The 22,726-nt window shown below is 44.4% G+C and overlaps 3 protein-coding genes across 4 annotated transcripts; 2 read left to right on the top strand and 1 right to left on the bottom strand.

Moving 5' to 3' along the window:
* The first annotated feature begins 720 nt into the window (after positions 1-720).
* On the top strand, positions 721-12,542 carry LOC136442675 (titin-like). The gene is made up of 7 exons (XM_066439619.1): positions 721-727; positions 941-6,277; positions 7,059-7,146; positions 7,833-8,305; positions 9,183-9,376; positions 9,770-10,011; positions 11,880-12,542. Exons 1-7 carry the CDS (start codon positions 721-723, stop codon positions 12,070-12,072), a joined length of 6,534 nt encoding a protein of 2,177 aa, XP_066295716.1. The 3' UTR covers positions 12,073-12,542.
* A 647-nt stretch (positions 12,543-13,189) lies between these two features.
* LOC136442311 (matrilin-2-like) lies at positions 13,190-16,918 on the bottom strand. The gene is made up of 7 exons (XM_066439098.1): positions 16,760-16,918; positions 16,067-16,169; positions 15,499-15,633; positions 14,805-14,902; positions 14,447-14,552; positions 13,928-14,134; positions 13,190-13,515 (listed from the first exon to the last, which is right to left on the bottom strand). The coding sequence occupies exons 1-7, from the start codon at positions 16,880-16,882 to the stop codon at positions 13,307-13,309; spliced, it is 981 nt and encodes a 326-aa protein (XP_066295195.1). The 5' UTR covers positions 16,883-16,918; the 3' UTR covers positions 13,190-13,306.
* Positions 16,919-18,198: 1,280 nt separating this feature from the next.
* Positions 18,199-22,388, top strand: LOC136442317 (phytanoyl-CoA dioxygenase, peroxisomal-like). Of its 2 annotated transcripts, XM_066439104.1 has the most exons (7): positions 18,199-18,373; positions 18,955-19,128; positions 19,651-19,801; positions 20,185-20,370; positions 20,893-20,940; positions 21,572-21,623; positions 22,116-22,388. In XM_066439104.1, exons 1-7 carry the CDS (start codon positions 18,215-18,217, stop codon positions 22,252-22,254), a joined length of 909 nt encoding a protein of 302 aa, XP_066295201.1. In that variant the 5' UTR covers positions 18,199-18,214; the 3' UTR covers positions 22,255-22,388. The 2 variants fall into 2 exon arrangements, with proteins under 2 accessions (XP_066295201.1, XP_066295203.1); XM_066439106.1 differs by lacking the exon at positions 20,893-20,940 and having other exon boundaries at positions 22,116-22,387.
* The last annotated feature ends 338 nt before the right edge of the window (positions 22,389-22,726 follow it).

The following is a 22,726-nucleotide window of genomic DNA, read 5'->3' as shown; positions in this document are numbered from 1 at the left end:
ATGTGTCGTGTTTTAGAGCCCTATAATGAAATGAAGCGGACTTTCTTTGTCAATTATGCAAACTATTTCATAACTTGCATGATGAGCATATGATTATGTACATCATTACTTAAACTATCTACATACGAAAACCATGATGATCCGTCAATCTCTTCTCTTTCAAACTATTACAAATTAAATTGGCCCCGGCAGTTCAAAAAAAGATGCTAGGGGCCAAAACTTACATTATTTAATCTCCCTCCAAATGCTACCTAACACTAAAAAATCAAGTTCCAATGCAGTACCTTAGAATGTCGCTAGGGGGTTAACATCTTGTCATTTTGAGGTTTTATCAAGACCTACCCTCATACCTAGTATGAAGACAATCCAGGCATTCTCAAGTTATGCTGTTCACAAACGCACCGACACACAAACAGACACACACACACACACACGAAAATATAACCTTCTTGGTCAAGATTTTTCAACAGTTTTCTTGCTAAAGGAGTAATGCTGATCTTTTAATTTTGAGATATTGACATTAAAATGGTTTGAAATCAAAATGCCACTGCAGATCGCTGCGACCCGGACTTGTATGATTCAAGATCATCGTCGCAGAAACCGCCCCATCTACCTATCGGGACCGCATTTACCAACAGCTCTAAAAGACGAGTGCCCACTAGAAAAGAAAAAGCAGGTGAGACAATATCATGTTTGACATGAAACAATAAAAAGATTGTTATGATAGGTGCAGATATGTGTGATTGTTACCAAACCAACTGAACTGGTAAATTATGTCCAAGATAATATATTCTCTTACTTTAACTCTAACGTTAAAAAAATAAAGTGAGATATATTTCTAGTGTCAGGATAAGACATATCTAGGACAAAAATGCCTTGTAGCTTCTTGTAAAAAAAAAACAAAAACTGCTGCTACCTTTTTATGTTTGAACAAATAAAGAAAGCGAGCAACCCGTCAAGTCCTTCGATGACGAGATAGAAGAAATCAAAAGTGACGTCACTGAACAAGCAAAGCCAGAGGAAGAAAGCCAACACCTAGTAAACCAAGTCGAGAGTGAACGGAGGAAAGAAGCGACACCGGATGAAGACAACCAACAACCCATACAGACAATCGGGAGTGAAGGACGGGAAGAAGCAATACAGGAGAAAGTAAGCCAACAACCCGAACGGACGGTCGTGAGTGAAGGCACGAAAGAAGAGACACCGGAGGAAGAAAAACAACAATCCGTGCAGGCAGTCCAGAGTGAAGGCACGAAAGAATTGGCACCGGAGGAAAGAAGCCAACAATCCGTAGAGACGGTCATGAGTGAAGGCACGAAAGAAGAGACACCGGAGGAAGAAAGCCAACAATCCGTAGAGACGGTCGGGAGTGAAGGCACGAAAGAAGAGACACCGGAGGAAGAAAGCCAACAATCCGTAGAGACGGTCGGGAGTGAAGGCAAGAAAGAAGAGACACCGGAGGAAGAAAGCCAACAATCCGTAGAGACGGTCATGAGTGAAGGCACGAAAGAAGAGACACCGGAGGAAGAAAGCCAACAATCCGTAGAGACGGTCGTGAGTGAAGGCACGAAAGAAGAGACACCAGAGGAAGAAAGCCAACAATCCGTAGAGATGGTCGGGAGTGAAGGCACAAAAGAAGAGACATCGGAGGAAGAAAGCCAACAATCTGTAGAGACGGTCGGGAGTAAAGGCACAAAAGAAGAGACATCGGACGAAGAAAGCCAACAATCCGTAGAGACCGTCGAGAGTGAAGGCACAAAAGAAGAGACACCAGAGGAAGAAAGCCAACAATCCGTAGAGACGGTCGGGAGTGAAGGCACAAAAGAAGAGACACCGGAGAAAGAAAACCAACAATCCGGACTGTCAGTGGAGAGTGAAGGCACGAAAGAAGAGGCACCGGAGAAAGAGAGCGGACAATCCGCGCAGACACTCGAGAGTGAAGGCACGAAAGAAGAGACACCGGAGGAAGAAAGCCAACCATCCGGACAGTCAGTCGGGAATGAAGGCACGAAAGAAGAGACACCGGAGGAAGAAAGCCAACAATTCGTACAGGCAGTCGGGAGTGAAGGCACGAAAGAATTGGCACCGGAGGAAGAAAGCCAAGAATCCGTGCAGGCAGTCCAGAGTGAAGGCACGAAAGAATTGGCACCGGAGGAAGGAAGCCAACAATCCGTAGAGACGGTCATGAGTGAAGGCACGAAAGAAGAGACACCGGAGGAAGAAAGCCAACAATCCGTAGAGACGGTCATGAGTGAAGGCACGAAAGAAGAGACACCGGAGGAAGAAAGCCAACAATCCGTAGAGACGGTCGGGAGTGAAGGCAAGAAAGAAGAGACACCAGAGGAAGAAAGCCAACAATCCGTAGAGATGGTCGGGAGTGAAGGCACGAAAGAAGAGACACCGGAGAAAGAAAGCCAACAATCTGTAGAGACGGTCGGGAGTGAAGGCACAAAAGAAGAGACACCGGAGGAAGAAAGCCAACAATCCGTAGAGACGGTCGGGAGTGAAGGCAAGAAAGAAGAGACACCGGAGGAAGAAAGCCAACAATCCGTAGAGACGGTCATGAGTGAAGGCACGAAAGAAGAGACACCGGAGGAAGAAAGCCAACAATCCGTAGAGACGGTCGGGAGTGAAGGCAAGAAAGAAGAGACACCAGAGGAAGAAAGCCAACAATCCGTAGAGATGGTCGGGAGTGAAGGCACGAAAGAAGAGACACCGGAGAAAGAAAGCCAACAATCTGTAGAGACGGTCGGGAGTGAAGGCACAAAAGAAGAGACACCGGAGGAAGAAAGCCAACAATCCGTAGAGACGGTCGGGAGTGAAGGCAAGAAAGAAGAGACACCAGAGGAAGAAAGCCAACAATCCGTAGAGATGGTCGGGAGTGAAGGCACAAAAGAAGAGACACCGGAGGAAGAAAGCCAACAATCCGTAGAGACGGTCGGGAGTGAAGGCACAAAAGAAGAGACACCGGAGGAAGAAAGCCAACAATCCGTAGAGACGGTCATGAGTGAAGGCACGAAAGAGACACCGGAGGAAGAAAGCCAACAATCCGTAGAGACGGTCAGGAGTGAAGGCACGAAAGAAGAGACACCGGAGGAAGAAAGCCAACAATCCGTAGAGACCGTCGAGAGTGAAGGCACGAAAGAAGAGACACCGGAGAAAGAAAACCAACAATCCGGACTGTCAGTGGGGAGTGAAGGCACGAAAGAAGAGACACCGGAGGAAGAAAGCCAACGATCCGGACAGTCAGTTGGGAATGAAGGCGCGAAAGAAGAGACACCGGAGGAAGAAAGCCAACGATCCGGACAGTCAGTTGGGAATGAAGGCGCGAAAGAAGAGACACCGGAGGAAGAAAGCCAACATTCCGTAGAAGCAGTCGAGAGTGAAGGCATCAAAACAGCGATGCAGGAGAAAGGAAGCCAACAATCCGGACAGCCAGTCGAGAGTGAAGGCGCGAAAGAATTGGCACCGGAGAAAGAGTGCGGACAATCCGGACAGTCAGTCGGGAGTGAAGGCACGAAGGAAGAGATTATGGAGGGAGAAAGCCGACAATCCGCAGATACCTTCGGGAGTGAAGGCACGAAAGAGGAGACACCGGAGGAAGAAAGCCGACAATCCGGACAGTCAGTCGGGAATGAAGGCGCGAAAGAGACAACGGAGGAAGAGAGCGGACAATCCGCAAAGACCTCCGTGAGTGAAGGCACGAAAGAGATATTGAAGGAAGAAAGCCAACATTCGGTACAGACAGTCGAGTCTGAAGGAACGAAAGAGACACCGAAAGAAGAAAGCCGACAATCCGTAGAAGCAGTCGAGAGTGAAGGCATTAAAACGGCGATGCAGGAGAAAGGAAGCCAACAATCCGGACAGCCAGTCGAGAGTGAAGACACGAAAGAGACATCGGAGGAAGAAAGCCGACAATCCGCAGAGACCTCCGTGAGTGAAGGAACAAAAGAGACACCAAAGGAGGAAAGGCAACAATCCGTACGGAGAATCGAGAGTGAAGGCACGACAGAAACACCGAAGGAAGAAAGCCAACAATCCGTACGGAGAATCGAGAGTGACGTCACGAAAGAGACACAGAAAAAAGAAAGCCAACAATCCGTACGGAGAATCGAGAGTGACGGCACGAAAGAGACACTGGAGGAAGAAAGCCAACAATCTGTACGGACAGTCGAGAGTAAAGACACGAAAGAAGAGACACCGGAGGAAGAGAACCAACAATCTGTACCGACAGTCGAGAGTGAAGGCACGAAAGAAGAGACACCGGAGGAAGAAAGCCAACAATCTGTAGAGACGGTCGGGAGTGAAGGCACGAAAGAAGAGACACTGGAGGAAGAAAGCCAACAATCTGTACGGACAGTCGAGAGTGAAGACACGAAAGAAGAGACACCGGAGGAAGAGAACCAACAATCTGTACCGACAGTCGAGAGTGAAGGCACGAAAGAAGAGACACCGGAGGAAGAAAGCCAACAATCCGTAGAGACCGTCGAGAGTGAAGGCACGAAAGAAGAGACACCGGAGAAAGAAAACCAACAATCCGGACTGTCAGTGGGGAGTGAAGGCACGAAAGAAGAGACACCGGAGGAAGAAAGCCAACGATCCGGACAGTCAGTTGGGAATGAAGGCGCGAAAGAAGAGACACCGGAGGAAGAAAGCCAACGATCCGGACAGTCAGTTGGGAATGAAGGCGCGAAAGAAGAGACACCGGAGAAAGAAAGCCAACATTCCGTAGAAGCAGTCGAGAGTGAAGGCATCAAAACAGCGATGCAGGAGAAAGGAAGCCAACAATCCGGACAGCCAGTCGAGAGTGAAGGCGCGAAAGAATTGGCACCGGAGAAAGAGTGCGGACAATCCGGACAGTCAGTCGGGAGTGAAGGCACGAAAGAGGAGACACCGGAGGAAGAAAGCCGACAATCCGGACAGTCAGTCGGGAATGAAGGCGCGAAAGAGACAACGGAGGAAGAGAGCGGACAATCCGCAAAGACCTCCGTGAGTGAAGGCACGAAAGAGATATTGAAGGAAGAAAGCCAACATTCGGTACAGACAGTCGAGTCTGAAGGAACGAAAGAGACACCGAAAGAAGAAAGCCGACAATCCGTAGAAGCAGTCGAGAGTGAAGGCATTAAAACGGCGATGCAGGAGAAAGGAAGCCAACAATCCGGACAGCCAGTCGAGAGTGAAGACACGAAAGAGACATCGGAGGAAGAAAGCCGACAATCCGCAGAGACCTCCGTGAGTGAAGGAACAAAAGAGACACCAAAGGAGGAAAGGCAACAATCCGTACGGAGAATCGAGAGTGAAGGCACGACAGAAACACCGAAGGAAGAAAGCCAACAATCCGTACGGAGAATCGAGAGTGACGTCACGAAAGAGACACAGAAAAAAGAAAGCCAACAATCCGTACGGAGAATCGAGAGTGACGGCACGAAAGAGACACTGGAGGAAGAAAGCCAACAATCTGTACGGACAGTCAAGAGTGAAGACACGAAAGAAGAGACACCGGAGGAAGAGAACCAACAATCTGTACCGACAGTCGAGAGTGAAGGCACGAAAGAAGAGACACCGGAGGAAGAAAGCCAACAATCTGTAGAGACGGTCGGGAGTGAAGGCACGAAAGAAGAGACACCGGAGGAAGAAAGCCAACAATCCGTAGAGACGGTCGGGAGTGAAGACACGAAAGAAGAGACACCGGAGAAAGAAAGCCAACAATCCGTAGAGACGGTCGGGAGTGAAGGCACGAAAGAAGAGACACCGGAGGAAGAAAGCCAACAATCCGTAGAGACGGTCGGGAGTGAAGGCACGAAAGAAGAGACACCGGAGGAAGAGAACCAACAATCTGTACCGACAGTCGAGAGTGAAGGCACGAAAGAAGAGACACCGGAGGAAGAAGGCCAACAATCCGTAGAGACGGTCGGGAGTGAAGGCACGAAAGAAGAGACACCGGAGGAAGAAATCCAACAATCCGTAGAGACGGTCATGAGTGAAGGTGCGAAAGAGGAGACACCGGAGAAAGAAAGCCAACAATCCGTAGAGATGGTCGGGAGTGAAGGCACGAAAGAAGAGACACCGGAAAAAGAAAGCCAACAATCCGTAGAGACGGTCGGGAGTGAAGGCGCGAAAGAGGAGACACCGGAGGAAGATAGGAAGCCGAAGTCACAAGCTAGAAAACCTACGCCTGACTCCTCCGATGTCAAACGTCTTCATCCGCAACCTGACACCATTGAAGTAGCCAAACTGAGCTCCGCTACAACACATAGAGATGTGCAGTCATCGGAGGGTAAGCTGAAACTGTAATCTTGGGCAATGATACAGGAAGACCGCCGCTTTACTGGAATCACATCGCGGTAAAACCTGAAACCAAACAACAATCTATAACACGGTGCGCGAGCCGCTGCAGGTATTACTGCTGTTAGTTCCCAAGGCTTTGCAAGAAAAACATCCGGAATGAACATTAAACTTTAGAAAATTCAGTTCTTATGACTAACTACAATACCCTGTGTCCTAGATTCCCTTCCTTCGACGGGGTACGCCTCCTCCAGGCTAAAGCAGTTTGGATACTCGTCATTTCTGTTCTGTTTATTTTCTGAACAAACTTTAGGATGGCATAATGTTCACGCCAAGGTACAGACGATGCGATTCCAGTAGAAATGTGGCCCATGGACTAATCGCAAAAAAACGGCAAAGTATATCTTAGCCAGTTTGAGCCGTCCATTTATCCGGCGAGCGTTACTTTTTTTTAGGTCGTAAACAAGCTACACACACGCTTTTGTTTGTACATTATGGGTTACACCTTTTATCGCTAAACACTGTGTTTTTGTTTAAACAAAGCAACTCTTATGCAACGACATCCAATCGTGAATCCCAATGTCTAATCACTGATTTTAGTTTGCAGCGTTGCCTGAATAATGTAGCATCTGGTTGAGTGGCTAAGATGTTGAATTCAAAAGACTCGTTTACATCTGTATCTGTATAGCCGGTATAACCGCCCTTCGGCGTAACATACCAGCTTAACATCAGCTTAACACATCCAGTACTTATTGTGTCTCTTGATTATCAAGGAAGGCCACGAGTTGATTCAATCGACAGCGAGGTGTGGGAAGCGGTGTACAAGGCCGGAGCGCGTAGTCATGAACCATTCCCATACACGTGAGTTGTACCCTTACTCATATCTTATTCCATTACGTGTGATACAAAAGGCCGAAAAGGGGGTCATGCGATACATGCATTGCAGAGAAAACTCCTGGACCAGCAATATGGTAAGATAAACTTCCTGGCACGTTTGACCAATTGCTGACGTCACGTATCCGCAGTGACATGCGTCAATAGAGTCACGTGTCCGTAACTCTCGCGAGTTTACGTTCGGCAGTGATTGGTCATTATTGATCCTGAAGAAGGCGACAGTGGTCGTCGAAAATTCGATCCGTGAATACCTTAGTGTTGGAAGAAAGTTTAGCATTGTATTATGGTAAGATTGCCATATGAATGTAGATATAAGTGTCCCCTCCAACTTGGAATGGCACGTAGAAAGCACAATGGCATTAGTCCTAATCTGTCTGTGTCTGTACATTGTTTCACTTGCTACTCTGGATTACAAGTGGTGATGGTATTGTCTAGTCTTAAGTCTTTGTTGAAATTGTAACAACGCAAAACAATGTGGAGCACCCATGACCACGCAGATCACATAAAATAACATAGTGTTCGGCGGCATTGCATAACTGGTTATGACTGCGTTGGGCGTATCTTCGTATATTGTTTCATTAATGATAATTTCACTATACTAAATAGTCAGATAAGTTGGTTAATGATAGAAACGTCATTTTTCTACATCGTAGGTCTGACGAGAAGATATCCACCATCCGTACAGAGATAGAGAAAAAGACAGGTTCAACCATTCCGCAAGACAAAGAGGCACATCGTGAACAGCAAAACAACTTTTTGAGATGGTTTCATTTCTTTCTTGTAAAGAAGGGAAAAGGGGAAAGAACAGAAACAAAAGAAAGAAGAAACGAAAAAACTGAAATTTGGATAGAAGGATCACTTATCATTCCTAAAGTTGCTCTTACTATTGCCGTCACAATCATTGTGTTCGTGCTCGGTTGTGTTGTAACGTTAGCCTTGACGGGTAACATAACAGATCAGGCAGCACTGCCACACGACAGCTCAAAAACTTTGCAAAATCGCATCCCTCTTCCCAGAGATGATACTCTCGGCGAGAGAATAAATGAACTTAAAATGATGTTCAGTCACCAGGAACCGGTTTTGTGGAGTTCTATAACGCAGAAATTCGAGGATTACGAAAATAATGGTATTTCCCTTTTAATCATTGATACCCCTTCAGATGAACCTACAGCCCAATACTTTGCACTGGCCTTGTCTCGGCTATTTGCTAAAGAGCATTTTCTCCTCAACCCCAGCCAGTTTTCTTCTATGGAAAAAGCTCACGCTAAATTAGTAGTTGAGGATGTTCTATCCACATTAGGCGAGGAGAGCAGCAGTCTTGCCATTGTAAACAGTGCAGAAAACATGCCGATGTACATCATTGATAGCCTGGAGCGATTCTGTAGCTCATTGCCTATTCGGAGATCCATTGTCATGACCACCCCTGGTACGACGCCGTCAGCGCCCTTGTCAGGATGCGGAAAGAAAACCATCCTTCATGTACAGCCGGAGACTGCCCTGCAGCGTCTGCCTCCCAACATTCAGCCAATTGGTATATCTTTATCTCATTATCGTGAAGTTATATTAGTTGGCATCACTATTAATGCCACAGATTGCTTGAACTTCGTTGTTGCTGTATATTAGCTCAGTGATCGACTTAGCAGAAACAATGTTGTAGGCATCTATTGCATACGTTGTAATGGGAATGTTTTGATTGTTCTATTAAACACCATTTCAATCAATCAGTCAATCAATCAATCGGCATCAGGTACTGATGCATGGCAGCTGTAAACATCACTCTCCATGATGTTTTATTACTGTCAGTTTTCATCCATGGGCATGGATAAAACGCTATCTCTACTAATTGAATGTGCTAAGTTTTGTTAGTGGCAATGAGAGAGTTGTAGGTTGGACAAGAAAGGAAAATGAATCCAATGACCTACCCAATGTTTCTGTCTGTACATCTTCAGCAATAATTAGAATACAGAACACAATAGTAATATTTTATTTTTCTCGCCCTACAGATGACCACCATACAGCGCTGAACGCCATCAGAGAAGTGTTCCGCTCCCAGTCGGACCGGGTCTGGACGGCGGTCGATGCTGTACTGACGGAACACCGGACGGACGGCCCGCCCAGGAAGCCCGCCATCCTGGTCATCGGAGCCCCGCCGGGCGCGCATCGGACGGCCGACGTGCTCGCGGAGGCTTTGGCAAAGGTACGATGATTTCATCATGTTACTACTAATACTAATAAGGGTAATTATCAATGATGAAGATGATGGTGATGATGGTAGTGGCAATGCTAATAGCAATGATAACGTTTATGATGCATGCATTCTTAAGCTTGCCCTATACAGCTAAATACAGACATACAGATACGTAGTAATAAAGTACGTATAGTAACGGGACTTCTTATACTAATCTAAAACTACCCTAATACATAGGTTCGACCTACTATCGACTCTTGGTGATGCTAAATACATACATATAGATTGAGATTTGCCTGCTTAAGATACTATTATGATACCACTAGATAGTCCAGACACCAGCGCCATGATGTGTTAGTCAAGCTACATTCTATGAAATCTTGTTTATCAAATATCCAACAGATCTATTCAGAGAAGCCGCTGATGGTCGACAGTCACCAGTTCAGCCGCGTGGACGCCGACCGAGCGAAGCTCCACATCGACCGCACGCTGGACTCCACGTTCCGCGGGGATGACGTGCGGGCTGCAGTTTTCAGCAGAGTCGACAGGCTGCCCAGCGCCGCCGCGATGATCTTCCACTCCTACTGCGACCACGACGACGCGCAGTTCAAGAACGCCGCCTACTTCATGACCGTGCACTGCAGGTAAACAGCGGCAACTTCTCATATATGTCAGGGTAGAAATACCATCACCTGGCAAAATTGGTGGATCCACCGGTAGAGATCGCGATCGGAGTCTCTAAATCTCTGCCAGTACAATCGGTACTTTTACTGGTACAGATCCTAACTGGGGTCTGTAAATCTTAAGGTATTCACTTAAAACACATTCAAAACTTTTCAAATTCGATTCATATCACTTTAGATCAAGGGGTTGACTTGAAACTCGGGATATTTTTATGGAAAATCATCCTAATACATTCCTAGCATTCTATCGCTGTCAACAGAGACTCCGACCGGGATCTACTGTCAGGATGTACCGTAGAATAGTTTAAAATCCTACACATATGCCAATTCAAGGAACAAACTAGAGTTCCACTAACACATTATCTTCGCCAAATAATCAAGGCTTATTATGAATAGTGATTAATATTTACATGCTTATCACCCCCTATATATTATATGGACCACAAAGGTTCAATATTGCAGTGTTGTAACTTGTGAGTTGAAAGTGATGATGAAATGGTACAGTCAATATATTTGAATAGAATAAATCTTTATTCCATATCATACACATTTTGAAAGACTTTTTCGCACCTAGCGGTGGTGTAGTTTTGATGTAGTGTACTCTCCAAGCAGAGGAGTGGGTCTGGCTGGACAGTGGTTTTTGACACGTTTTTAGGTGTTTTTTGTCAGGCTTTCTATTTTGTCCCCTTTTAGTTATGTAGCGAACCGTATGTTGAACAAAAATACCTAAACTGAACACGTTAAAAACCAGCTGGACCCACACCTCTGCTTGGAGAATAGTGGGTGCCCCATTTGTTTATTTATTTGACCTACATGTACGTTTATGCAAGGCCATCTGTTTACATGACCTGACACTGTCCCATGTCCCATGTCCCATGAAATGCACTTTCTTTACTAATTATGTAAATTAGCTCCTGATTTGCATGATTAGTCATTGATTATGTAAACCACCATCTGAGCTCTCTACATACCAAACATCACGACGATCTGTCGACCCCTTCTCAAGTTATTCATGTCCGAATGTCAAAACAAAAACACCCACTGCAGTTCTAAACAAGCCGCTAGGGGGCCCAAATTTACAGAACTTACTTCCTGTGACATGAACTATCTATCACACAAAAATCATGACCATAGCACTTTTAGAAAATATGCCTCTAAATTTTGAAGCTCCGCTGCAGTACCTTAGGTACCCGCTAGAAGGCCCATTATCGAACTTGACCTTCCTTTCTGTAAACCCTACCTATCCACTAAATATCATACAGCTCCACTAACAGCTTCTTGAGTTATGCTGGCGACATACAAATGCACATCAACACAAAGCCCGCTGCAGTACCGACGGAAACTGCCAGGGGAACCATTTTCGAACTTGACCTCCGTTTCCACAACATCTACACACATGCAAAAAATCATGAAGATCCATCAACGTTTCCGTCACTTTTTTTGCCTACATACAAACACAAAAAGATTAAAAGTCCGCTGCAGTACTGTTGAAAAACGTAAAGTGAACCATTTTCAAACTTGACCTTTCTTTGCACAACCACTACACACCTACCAAAAATCATAAAGATTCATTGCAGCTTTCTTGAGTTATGCTCGTGACATACATACAGACCCACCCAACAGAATTTTCAACCGAAAACATAATCTTCTCCGAGTACAAGTACTCGGCGAAGATAATTACCATATGTAACTAACAGTCTTCGCTGGTTATTGGTCTTCTTATCAGTTATATACTACTGGTCTATAGATTGGCCGTTTGATTGAACTGCTATATATCTGTTATAATGTATTGCTCTCTAACCTTTGTGAACTTTATATTCAATTTTCAGTGACGCCGTCGACACGACCGCTCCACCCAAGGCGCAAGAAGAGGCGATCCTGGACTACCTGAAGCGCTCCTGGCGGGACCTGCACGAGGAGAAGCGCGGGCCGCTGCTCAGCAGAATCGCGTCCATGGTGGTGGTGGTCAAGGCCGAGAAAAACTTGGAAGTAGTGCCACAAGAAAATCATGATAGCTTGTGATCATAACAACTTTTCGGACAACTTTCACCTTCTGCTATACATGTTGAAATTTCTTGAAAAGTGTACATCTAGGTGAATAAAGTTCGAATCACGTCCAGTAATACAACAAAGTTTATTAGTAGAATGTTAGACTCTAAAGTAATCTTAACATTGGTCATTAATGAACGTAGACATAGCTGTTAAATTCTTAGACTCTATAGATGGCAGTGCCCAGTTACTTCGCTGTATGAAAGCTCAAATATTCCTTGTCACTTCACTTCGGAAAACATTGGTTGTATTATGTCTAAAAGCGGTGTTGAAACAGTCACCGCATTGAGCAATTAGAGCACATGCGTGTACACTCTGCATTTTTGTAATGAAAGTGAAGCTAACCGTTGAACTTATATTCTGAAGTATTTGTTTCCTTAGATTTAATAGTACAAAAAGCTGATGATGATGTTGCTCTGAAATAAAAGGCTCATTTTACAACATTTGAATCGCTGTGCCTCTATAAATTGTTACACCCTTAAGTGGACTTGACATTTGTTGAAAGGATAAATTTATGAAGTTGTTCAGAAGGCGGCGAAGGGTTCCACCCAGAGGCATTGCCATTGGAGTTATTGGATGGGCGGAAAGTTGTGTGATGTTTGATGAAATTCTAGTTAATATCTCTTTACATTTATACACAGAACAAGGACATACACTCTTGATCTCATAGTGCCCCATACCCGTTGACGGAAAGTTGCCAAGGGTTATTTTCAGACTCTGGAGTTAATAGAACTGTTGGATGGGGTCATCATTATTTAAAAATGAAATTTGGTCATACTCTTTGATTATTTTAGCACAGAAAAATGCCAGGCCATCTTGATTCCGTACTGTACCATCCCCCCAGGGGATGCTCACAGAGATGGCACGGAACCCGTTAAACTATATAACTGAAGGTAGAGCTAAAGACTACATGTTATTTGGTCACAGAATCGTTATATTTGTTAAAATCTGCAGGTGCATTGTCATATGATTTGTACAAACAAGACGCCTTGACGCCTTCTTCGTTTTGTTAGGTTCCCAACGGCCAAAGCAGTTAAAACTAGATCCATATATCTTATCTTGAAATAGATACGAAGACACCAGACAATGATTAATCAGTTACATGTACTTTTTATTGTTTTATCCCAAAATGCAAAATTTTGAGATGCCACGTCTGTTGCCTGGACAACAATTGGCTGAGGCTGTGAAAAGCCAACGGTCTTGCGCTTCAACGGCGCCGACCACCTGTAATTTCCCATGGGTTAAAGTTAATGCATGGGTTGTTAACATTGCTACCAGCCAACACGTTGTATTGCTGCTCAACGGTGTCCACTATGGTGTGGAAGTCGTCAAAGGAGCCGAGGTGGAAGATGTGCTTGTAAGCTGGGTGTGAAACGAGCTGCTCCATATGGTTCTGTGCAATGTTGTTGCCAATACCTGAGGCAGAATATGTGATACATAATGTAGGTGCTGATATTTACAAAGCATGCAAGTAGTGCGTTTTCACAATCCTGTTTATTTGGGTTCTCAATTTTAATTTGTACAATATAAAGTCTAGCGACTGACCCTGGGCATGTTGCGATAAATCCCAAGCATAACATCTAATGTTTTCGGCAATATATATATATATGAGCATATTACTCAGTGAGCAAAAATTTGCGATTTTCGAAAGATAAGCGACCTACATGATGATGATGATGATAATGATGATACGATGAACCATTGGACATATTGCAGCAGATCATTGAATTGTTGCTTTTGATGCATATGAAATAAAAACACGGACACAAACTTAAAGAGCTGACCATGTTACTAACGAACTGTGTCAAATTCAAAACAAGTTGCTTACCCAGAGCAAACACGTCCACGCCGATGCTCTGCAGCTCTTCAGCCGCCGCTACAGTTGCAGAGGCGCTATTGGGCTGCCCATCGGTGATGAGGAGGACTTCCTTCATTGATTCCGGCCTCAGACCCTTGGCAGAAACGCTGAAGTCGCCGTTCGCGAACATGGTTGTCCGTGCGTAGTCAAGGGCGTCGTGAGTAGCTGTAGTACCACCTAGTCCAAAACAATTTAAAACTTTCAATTTCATCCGTTTTCATCTGGTTTTAGTACCCTTCACTTATCATCTCTGTTTCCCCCCTCTTGTTGCCATTTACATTCTTTGCCATACAAGATTGTTTAAACAACACATTTGTTACGTTTAATTCAACAAAACTTGTGTATGCTCCAACACATACATATTATTTTACATATTCAATACGTATACGCACGTGTTCTTCATTTTTTTCACACTAACAATTTCATAAAAGAATACTAGACAGTTTTTAAACACCTGTTGTATTGGCTAGACACAAAAATTAAATTTACTTGAGTACGTTTCCTGCAAGATGGCATCCCTCACGCCTGCATAGCTCCCGTAGTCATCAAAGTCAAAGTGCTCTTCATATGACGAGCTGAAGGTCATGAACGCAACCTAAGTGGATTTAAGAGGTAATAATGTCAAGTCAAACGTTTTCAAGAAATTGTGGAGTTACATAATTTAAGAAAGCTGTCTTTTATTAGAATACTAAATTGAGAGAAGAAATTTTCGGTGTTTGATGATAACCAAACAAGGCGTTGTCACGATTACTATTTGAAGAATATTCATTCATGAATATTGAAAAAAAAAGACTTAATTAGCAAGAGCAGAAAGTATATTGCAGATCCGAGTTGAAGTGTAATGTACCTGGTGGTATGGATTGCCATACACATCCGGGCCTATACGAGGGCAGATATAGCCCAGCAGTTTAGCCAACGCCTCCTTTGCTTCCTCAAAGACAGCAACTGTGAAAGAGCACATAATGCAAGGTTGTCAGCCTCCAATACATCTCCCCCTAGTCGCTTTTGATTGATAGAAGCTCGAGTAACAGTGGTACTGTGTCCGTGAAGCCCGTCATATGTCATAAAAGTGATAATTGCTTCCCTCTGCGTTTTGGATATGATTTTACCGTGAATAAAAGAGCGTATGATGACTATATACTTGTTGCTTTATCCTTGGTGACTCAGGCAGAGACCGTAGATGCTGCTAAAACCTTGTATTCTAGGCTTGTGTGTAAATGTAAACGAAATGGTATATAACGTTATTATGTGAAACTGTATTGATTTTAAAATGAACGCTTGTAAAAATCGGAACACAATTCAGGGAGGCATTAGCCAATCCCTGCTTTTGTACGATTTGTGTTGAATTGAATAAACATTTTTTTGTGTTAGTAAGATACATTGCCGTGTGCTCAGCCCCAGTTTCGGTAGAGAAGAGATCGTATTACTTCAAGTTGTCTTTCTTAGAGCACTCCTTATTCCATATTCATGGTGGGCTATATTAAGTTACATAAGTGGAGGGGGTGCTAACAGCTATCTTTACTTCTTGTAAGAATACTTACCCCCGATACTGCCGGATTCGTCCAGTATGACGAGCAGGTCTCGCTCTGCAGCAGGGTTCCGGGTAAGGGTGGTTTGCCTCCTCAGGAAGAAAGAGTCGAAAGCCTGGGCTGTTTCCTGGGGCGTGATCGTCTCACCTGGCAAACATATCAATGAAGTCAAACATTGGCGGATTTAACGCACGTCGTCTAGCGCGTAGTCTTGCGTATGGATTTGATAAAAGATCTTTTATTTCAAGGATTGCACTGACGCTGTGAGTAAAATGGCGAAAATTCATGTCCGAGTAATCTTCAATGCATACTTAAGAACCCTTAAAGATCATTAAGGATACCTACTTGTATGTTACGTTATTCGTAAATATGCTGCAAAGAACAAGTTTTACTTGTGGCAACTTTATCTAATCATGTCAAATGCTTTAGCTTGATCAAGGACATCCTGTTCTTGGCCTCATTTACGAAAGTGATCAAGCATACTTGGATAGCTGTCTGATCTCGTGCATTTCGAGAAACCAACTTGACGACTCGAAGGAAATATGTGAACGTAATCATGGCTGTTTTATCGCACACGTACCTGCGGGCAGCTGTTCTGTTTCCTCGTTGGGACCGCAGGCAGTCCCGCCATTGGACGGGTGACGTAGGATGACCCTGGTGCGTAGACGGGTGTTGTAACCCACCTGAGAGTCAACAAATTCGTCATGTTGAACAAGAATGACAAGAACAAGAGACTCACAATACTACTTCTGGCCTTGCAGGTCGATAGTACTTGCAGCTAAACCTTCGCCAATCTCGCCATAACCATCCGAACTCTTTCATAACAATCCCCTTCCACATAGACTGCTACAGATATTCTTATTTCCCAAGAACTGCCACAGATTGGAACTCTTTGTCATACTTTAGCACAAGGGCAAAATCTGGAAAAGTTCAGAGGGGAGACCACAAACCACCCAAGGAAACGCCAATAAATGCACTGCTACCCCTGAACGCTTTACCCCAACTCAGAAGTGTTGTTCAGTATGCAAACAAGAACAAGAATGTACAAGTGACTGTATTACTATGAAATTTCGTGGAGGAGAAGGTACAAGGCTCGTACTATATCTAGGAGACTTTTGGTTTTGCCTAAAAAGTAGTGAACATTACCAAATGGTGCCCTTCCCTGTGGTGACCATCTAAGTCTAATATCATCCACATCTCTCTGCAGAAAAATAGTAGAAATTCGCTAAAAAGGTAGACTACGCTGCCAGGGAAAACTAAGGCTGAACCTTACCTTCATCCACTCGCTCCACCGCGACTGGAGACAGTCGACGGAAGTCGTATCGGAGAGCCAGCCGAAGGCGCCCGTGCTCAGCAGGGCGAGTGCCACAGGCAGCAAGACGAAAGAGGAACGCATGGTGGCTCTCGTCGGTTGTGGAGTTGAACACTCTTCAAAAAGCCGGGCAGCAACTGTATGGATAGCTTTTTCTCGCTCCTTTTATACTTACGCGCGAGGTCTGAACATGCCACAAGTCAATACGGCCTGTTGCAATTGGTTGTGTACTTTGGGCCTTCCGTAGCCCGATTTGTTCCGACAAGGAAATAGCGCACTGAAGGACTCGTTCCTGGAAGGAATTCCTTCCGTCCTCATTCTATGGACAGAATTACTGATTACCAGTCAGCCTATGACGTCTGTCCCGAGGTTCTTGCATATATTGTAACTGATCATGAGGAATGTATGTTGATTCAAGATGCTGGGTTTGTGTCCATTGGCGAATGGTTGCTGACTGGGTGTTGTTGCTTGTATAGAATAGGCGTTTCAACGTTCAAATGCCATGAAGACATGCACACATGTTGACTTTGTTGAAAAAAAAAAAAAAATTGTGGTACAACGTCGATTCAAAATAAAAATGGCGTTTAGTATCGAGAAACGACAACCGTCAATTAGTAGTTATTATTACTCTATATTAAACCTCCTTGCTTTGTCATACCTTATGGTCTAGGTGGTGTCGTAACTAAAGTATTGAGAAATACCCGGTTGGTAGGCACATAATCTGTTTCCTGTGCCCCCGGTTGAGCTGCGAAGTTCGGTGAGCTGACAGCACATGATTCGTGTCAAACTGATAAGCAATGTTTGAAAACTATGACATGATAATGCATATTTTGCCGTTTCCTTATCTCCTTGGTAAAACTATCATTGTGACATTTTACATCCACCGAGCGTGTGTGTATTAAGTGATAACATTCAGCCTAGATACACACACACACCTGTTATTGTCACAAGGAAGTTGTCAACTTCTGATAATGACGGCCGATGCAATGTCTCTGTGAATAGTAGGTAATAATAACTTCCAAATTATGAAAAGAGAATTTCCCACAGTATTCAATATTGTCATGAAACCAGAAAAGTCATTTTATAAAGAAGTGCACACTATCATGAGCTCAAGTTGGGGATTTAAATTGTTGATTATAAAATAGTTTTACGGACCCTATAAGGTCGGATGAGGGTTAATGTCGTACCCCTTCCCGAACTTTCTTTCATTTAACAGGAATGTTTGCACCTGCTACAAAAAAAGGTGACCTTCATTTTTTTTGTCGAAATGGAAGCTTCGGGATAGCATATCAATTGCCAACTGCATTACACTTGCCTGTCGCCGCGAGTCGCAATAATTTGTGACTACCTGGCTGCCTTTGTGCCTACGTGCTCTTTGTCAAGTAACTACCCCCGCAGCGGAATGGTACAGTCCAAATGTCCACAAACAAGATGGCCGCCGATCCGTCGACCTCCGAGCCCGTGTCCAAAAAAGCGCGAACAGGAGAGGGTCTGGTGTCGACATGGCCCAAGTTCACGCACAGGATGGACCAGGACGAGGTCAAGACCTTCTTCAAGGAGACTGGGTACATAAAGGTGGGCGTGACGTCAGATAATGACGTGGAAAATACACGATCAACCGTGACGTAGTCGGAAAATTTTACTTCCGGGTTTAGAATCGATGTCAGCTGTTGACGTTTCCATTTTTTGTCAGGGCCAGTCTGAAGGCTGAAAGTCACGCGACCATTGTAACAGCCGTGTGACTAAAAAATAGAGCAAAAATGGCAACAACAGTAGCTTCAATTACCTTTTTTTTGCAAATAGCGTAAAACAATGCTTGGATTTCTTAGGACCAATAACGTACACAAAAATAACAGTATGAACATTTTAGTTCAAAGGGTTTAAGTTATTGGTAATTTTGCGCATTCAGAATTTTGTCTCTTCCCCTATTTTTGTTGTGTGGGAAGGAAGGTTATGATTAAGTTGAGAATCAAAGTAAAAAAATTCCCTACACTTTTGAGCTAATTATAATGATAGAGCATGTAAAGCTACACTACATGTCCTACCTTTGCAGCAAAATTGATAGGGGAAAAGCAAGAAGCACATCAAAGTTCTGTGGAGAATAAAACGAAGTAAAATAAATGCCATAATACCCTGAACACCACACATATTCCTAGGTCCCAGACTTCCTGTCGGAGGACGAGCTAGCGGCGCTGAACCGGGAACTGACGCGGTACCGGCGCGAGGTCGTGCCGAACATCGCCAACAAGGACGTGTTCTACGAGGAGAAGGACAACCCCGACACCATCATCAGGCTGGAAAGGATGCAGACAAACGACGACTTCTTCAAGGTTTGCTTGTTTGTTTGTTTGCATTGCATCCTTGGCAAACTACCTCAAGGCGTAACACACCAGGTTTGTACTGGAGAGTACAAGCTGCATATCAGGACAGATTTATATGATCCTCTCACTCCGGAAAGGACTCCTACTTTTTTCAATAAGTGGGGTGGTTTCTTAAATCGGAGGTATGGCTCTCTTCAAACATGGGACCTCCAGTTAGAGTTCAATGTTGCATAACAGCAAGGCTTTGTTTGTTTATTCTGCATAACCTTGCTACCCTATGGCATGGGGCTGGTGATATAATATTCAATAATAAAGAGACAGTCCTACTCTCCAAGCAGAGGTTGAGCTCTGTCTGTTTTAGGCGTTTTTGTTGGGTTTTCTATTTTGTCCTGTATTCTTTTTGTTTTACTCTGCTGGCTGGCAATGAAGAAAAATAACACATCAAAAACCAGCCAGAGCCGAACCTCTGCTTGGAGAGTAGGACAGTCCTGCATGTTTTGTATCTAAACCCACCATCTACCTCTCCTGTAGGACCTGGGTCACTCCCCTGCCTTTAACGGGCTGGCTGACCTGCTGCTGGGGGAGGACATGGAGCCCAACAACGTGCAGTTCTTCTCCAAACCACCAGGGGCCAAACCCACACCTCCCCACCAGGACGGCAAGTACTTCATGCACGACAAAGGTACATATGAGTTGGTATCTGTATCAATTGCTACCTGCCAATACATTTACTGTTCAGAAATATTTATTGTAGAATCTGATGTAATTGTTGACTGGGATGACTACTAAGTTAAACAGAGAGAAATGGAACTTGATTGACGATTCCAATACATCTCTACTATAGCAGAGCTGTACTAGTATTTATCACATCAAGATTGACTTACTGATAGATTCTACTGGCATAGGCCCAATGGTTTTAGTTTATGGATTTTTTTCCCTTTGAATCAAATTTACATGAGCTTCATCTTGACATCGAAACAATGAAGGGCAGGTCATACAGATATAGATTATAGATGAAGATATAGGGCACTACCAGTACATTTCTTAATTTTGCTTCCCCCCCAGGAATCACGTTCTGGTTGGCGCTTGACGATGCAGATGAGGAGAATGGCTGCCTGTACTACGTTCCGGGGACGCACCTCATGGGAGAGCTTCAGCACGAGAAGTCCGCAGCGCTCGGCTTCAGTCAAGGTCTGGCCGACTACAGCACTGAGATGCAGGAAAAGGAGGCCTGCATGGCAGCCAAGAAAGGTAGGAGGAGCTTCTGTACTGTATGTAGTACCAACTATTTGAAGTACTGGTCCTGATCTCTAGGGGGAGTTAGTCATTAGATCAGGGTCTGGCCGACTACAGCGCTGAGGTGCAGGAAAAGGAGACCTGCATGGCAGCAAAGAAAGGTAGGGGGAGCTTCTGAACCTTATGCAGTACTAACTTTAACCACAAAGGGGCTGAGATGCACCACTAACTAGCCATTAGCAGGGCCTGGCCAATTACAATGCTGAAATACATGAGAAGGGGGGCTGCATGACGGAAAATAAAGGTAGGCCTGGGGTAGCTTTTGTACATGTTTGTAACCCCACTAAGCAAATCTACTGTTGTAGTACTGTATCTTGTTTTTACCAATTAACACAAGCTTTGGAGGCACACGGCAATTACACCAAGTAACTTGTCATACGTAAACCTTGCACATGTAACTCCAAGCTGTGTTTAAAACTATTGAATTATTTCCTCTCTACATGAACCTACGAGAACTTGTTTTGAACACTTACACAGGAAACACTACCATGGCAGAGAAGGAAGTTTGCATGGCCGTTAAGAAAGGTGAAACTTTTGAAAATAACTAATAAAGAATTATTTCTCTCCATTGGTGGCAGCTTCATGCATTTCCTTCCTGCAGCTCTGGTGGTCTTGTTGGGGTGTTAGATTTTCTGTTGCTTTTAAACTTCTTCCTCTGCATGTATATGAAATAGTAGTTCACTTAAACCTCACCAGTTAAAACTGCAGCTGGTGAGGTTTAAGGGGATCCTTTGATAGAGGGAGCTCTTTTATACAATACATAGTATTGTCAGTGTGGCGCAATGCTTAGAGCATTGGACTCAGAACCAGTAGGTCCTGGGTTCGATACTCACCATGCCCTGACGTTGTGCCCTTGGGAAAGGCACTTAACACGACCTTCTCTGGTGGTTGCGTGGCGCCCACTGAGCCTCTTCGGCTAATCTATTTAAAAGTGTGCCAAAACATTTTGATGCGCCAATGTGTCAACATCTAGCAAAATTTGCCACAAAGAACCTTACACATCCAGCTTATATTAACAGGGCTACCAGCATGGCATCCTTTGAAGCATGTAAAAACACACGTGTACAGCAGAGCACAATTTCCTCTTAAGCCAGCATTCATGTATGTTTACTCGTAAGTCGTATGTAGTTTTCTGAATTGTTTTTGTCCCTCCCAGGTTCCCTGCTGGGTCACCACCCCTACACAGTGCACAGGGCTGGCAAGAACAGGTCAGTCTTTATTACTGAATATGCCACTTCTCGTCATGACATGCCTTTCATATAACTGGGTCTAGGCAAAGTAGCAGAAATTTGTTCACACCTGTTTTGCCATCCCTTCCACCTTGTTTGGTTCAAGTTCAAATGCATGACGTGTCCCTGTTGGGCAAGCGGTAACACCTGCTACTTGGCCATTTGTTTGATCCTTGGGTTGACCCTAGCTCGGTTGTAAGAGATTGCATTTGTCATTTTGGATTGTGACGACATAAAGCCAGCAGCCCCATGTATGAGGGAGCTTCAGGCATAAGCCTCAAGTGTCAAACCTCTGCATGTAAAAAGAACCTAACACACTTATCGAGGAGGGCTGACCTGGTGTGCTTGGTCCAAAAAACGTGACCCGTAACAAAGCCGCATTACACTCACTACTAGCTACTAGTACTCGAAACAGCATCATGCTTGCCCGAATTCATGAAAAAGACACAATTTTTCACTTTCCATCCCCAGTTCCCCGACCCGCTGGCGCCCTGCCTTGGGCCTGACGTACTGGGCCAAGTCTTGCCAACACGACGAGGAGCTCAAGAGGAGGCACAAGGAGTACCAGCAGAAACTCCTGGAGGAGCTGGAGAACAAGGGGCGCATCTAGGGCATAGGTCAAGGCGCATCTAAGGTCACAGGGCATCTGAGGTCAAAGATCACAGGGCATCTGAGTTCATAGAGCATGCTAGAATGTCCAAGCAGATCCTACGGTGGCAAATGGATATTGTTTGGCCCTTGGACACTGTTGGCCTGCCACCGTAGGATTTGCCTGGAGATTACAAGCTGGCTCTGTAATGTCAGGTTTACACTTACAACATTGGAAAAGATCATTTAGAATCTTCTCATTTTGTTTATTTATAGCAGCTTTTGCTGCTTTGTTTGCTTCTTCACTTTTGAACAAGATTACTAGAAATACTATGAATTAAAGTTTCTCCATTTGTTGGTGGTGTGAGAAAGTTGAGTAGACCTTGACTAATGGGTGGACATTATAGATAAATATTTTTAATGGTTAAATCTATGCACTGGGTGTTTAAAAGACTCCTATCCATTATATGATGGGGCAACATGCTGCTCTGGTG

This window comes from Branchiostoma lanceolatum, chromosome 9 (assembly GCF_035083965.1).
Source record: "Branchiostoma lanceolatum isolate klBraLanc5 chromosome 9, klBraLanc5.hap2, whole genome shotgun sequence".
Lineage (NCBI taxonomy): Eukaryota > Metazoa > Chordata > Leptocardii > Amphioxiformes > Branchiostomatidae > Branchiostoma > Branchiostoma lanceolatum.
The sequence above is the reverse complement of the archived record's forward strand: the minus strand, read 5'-3'. Positions and strand labels throughout refer to the sequence as shown.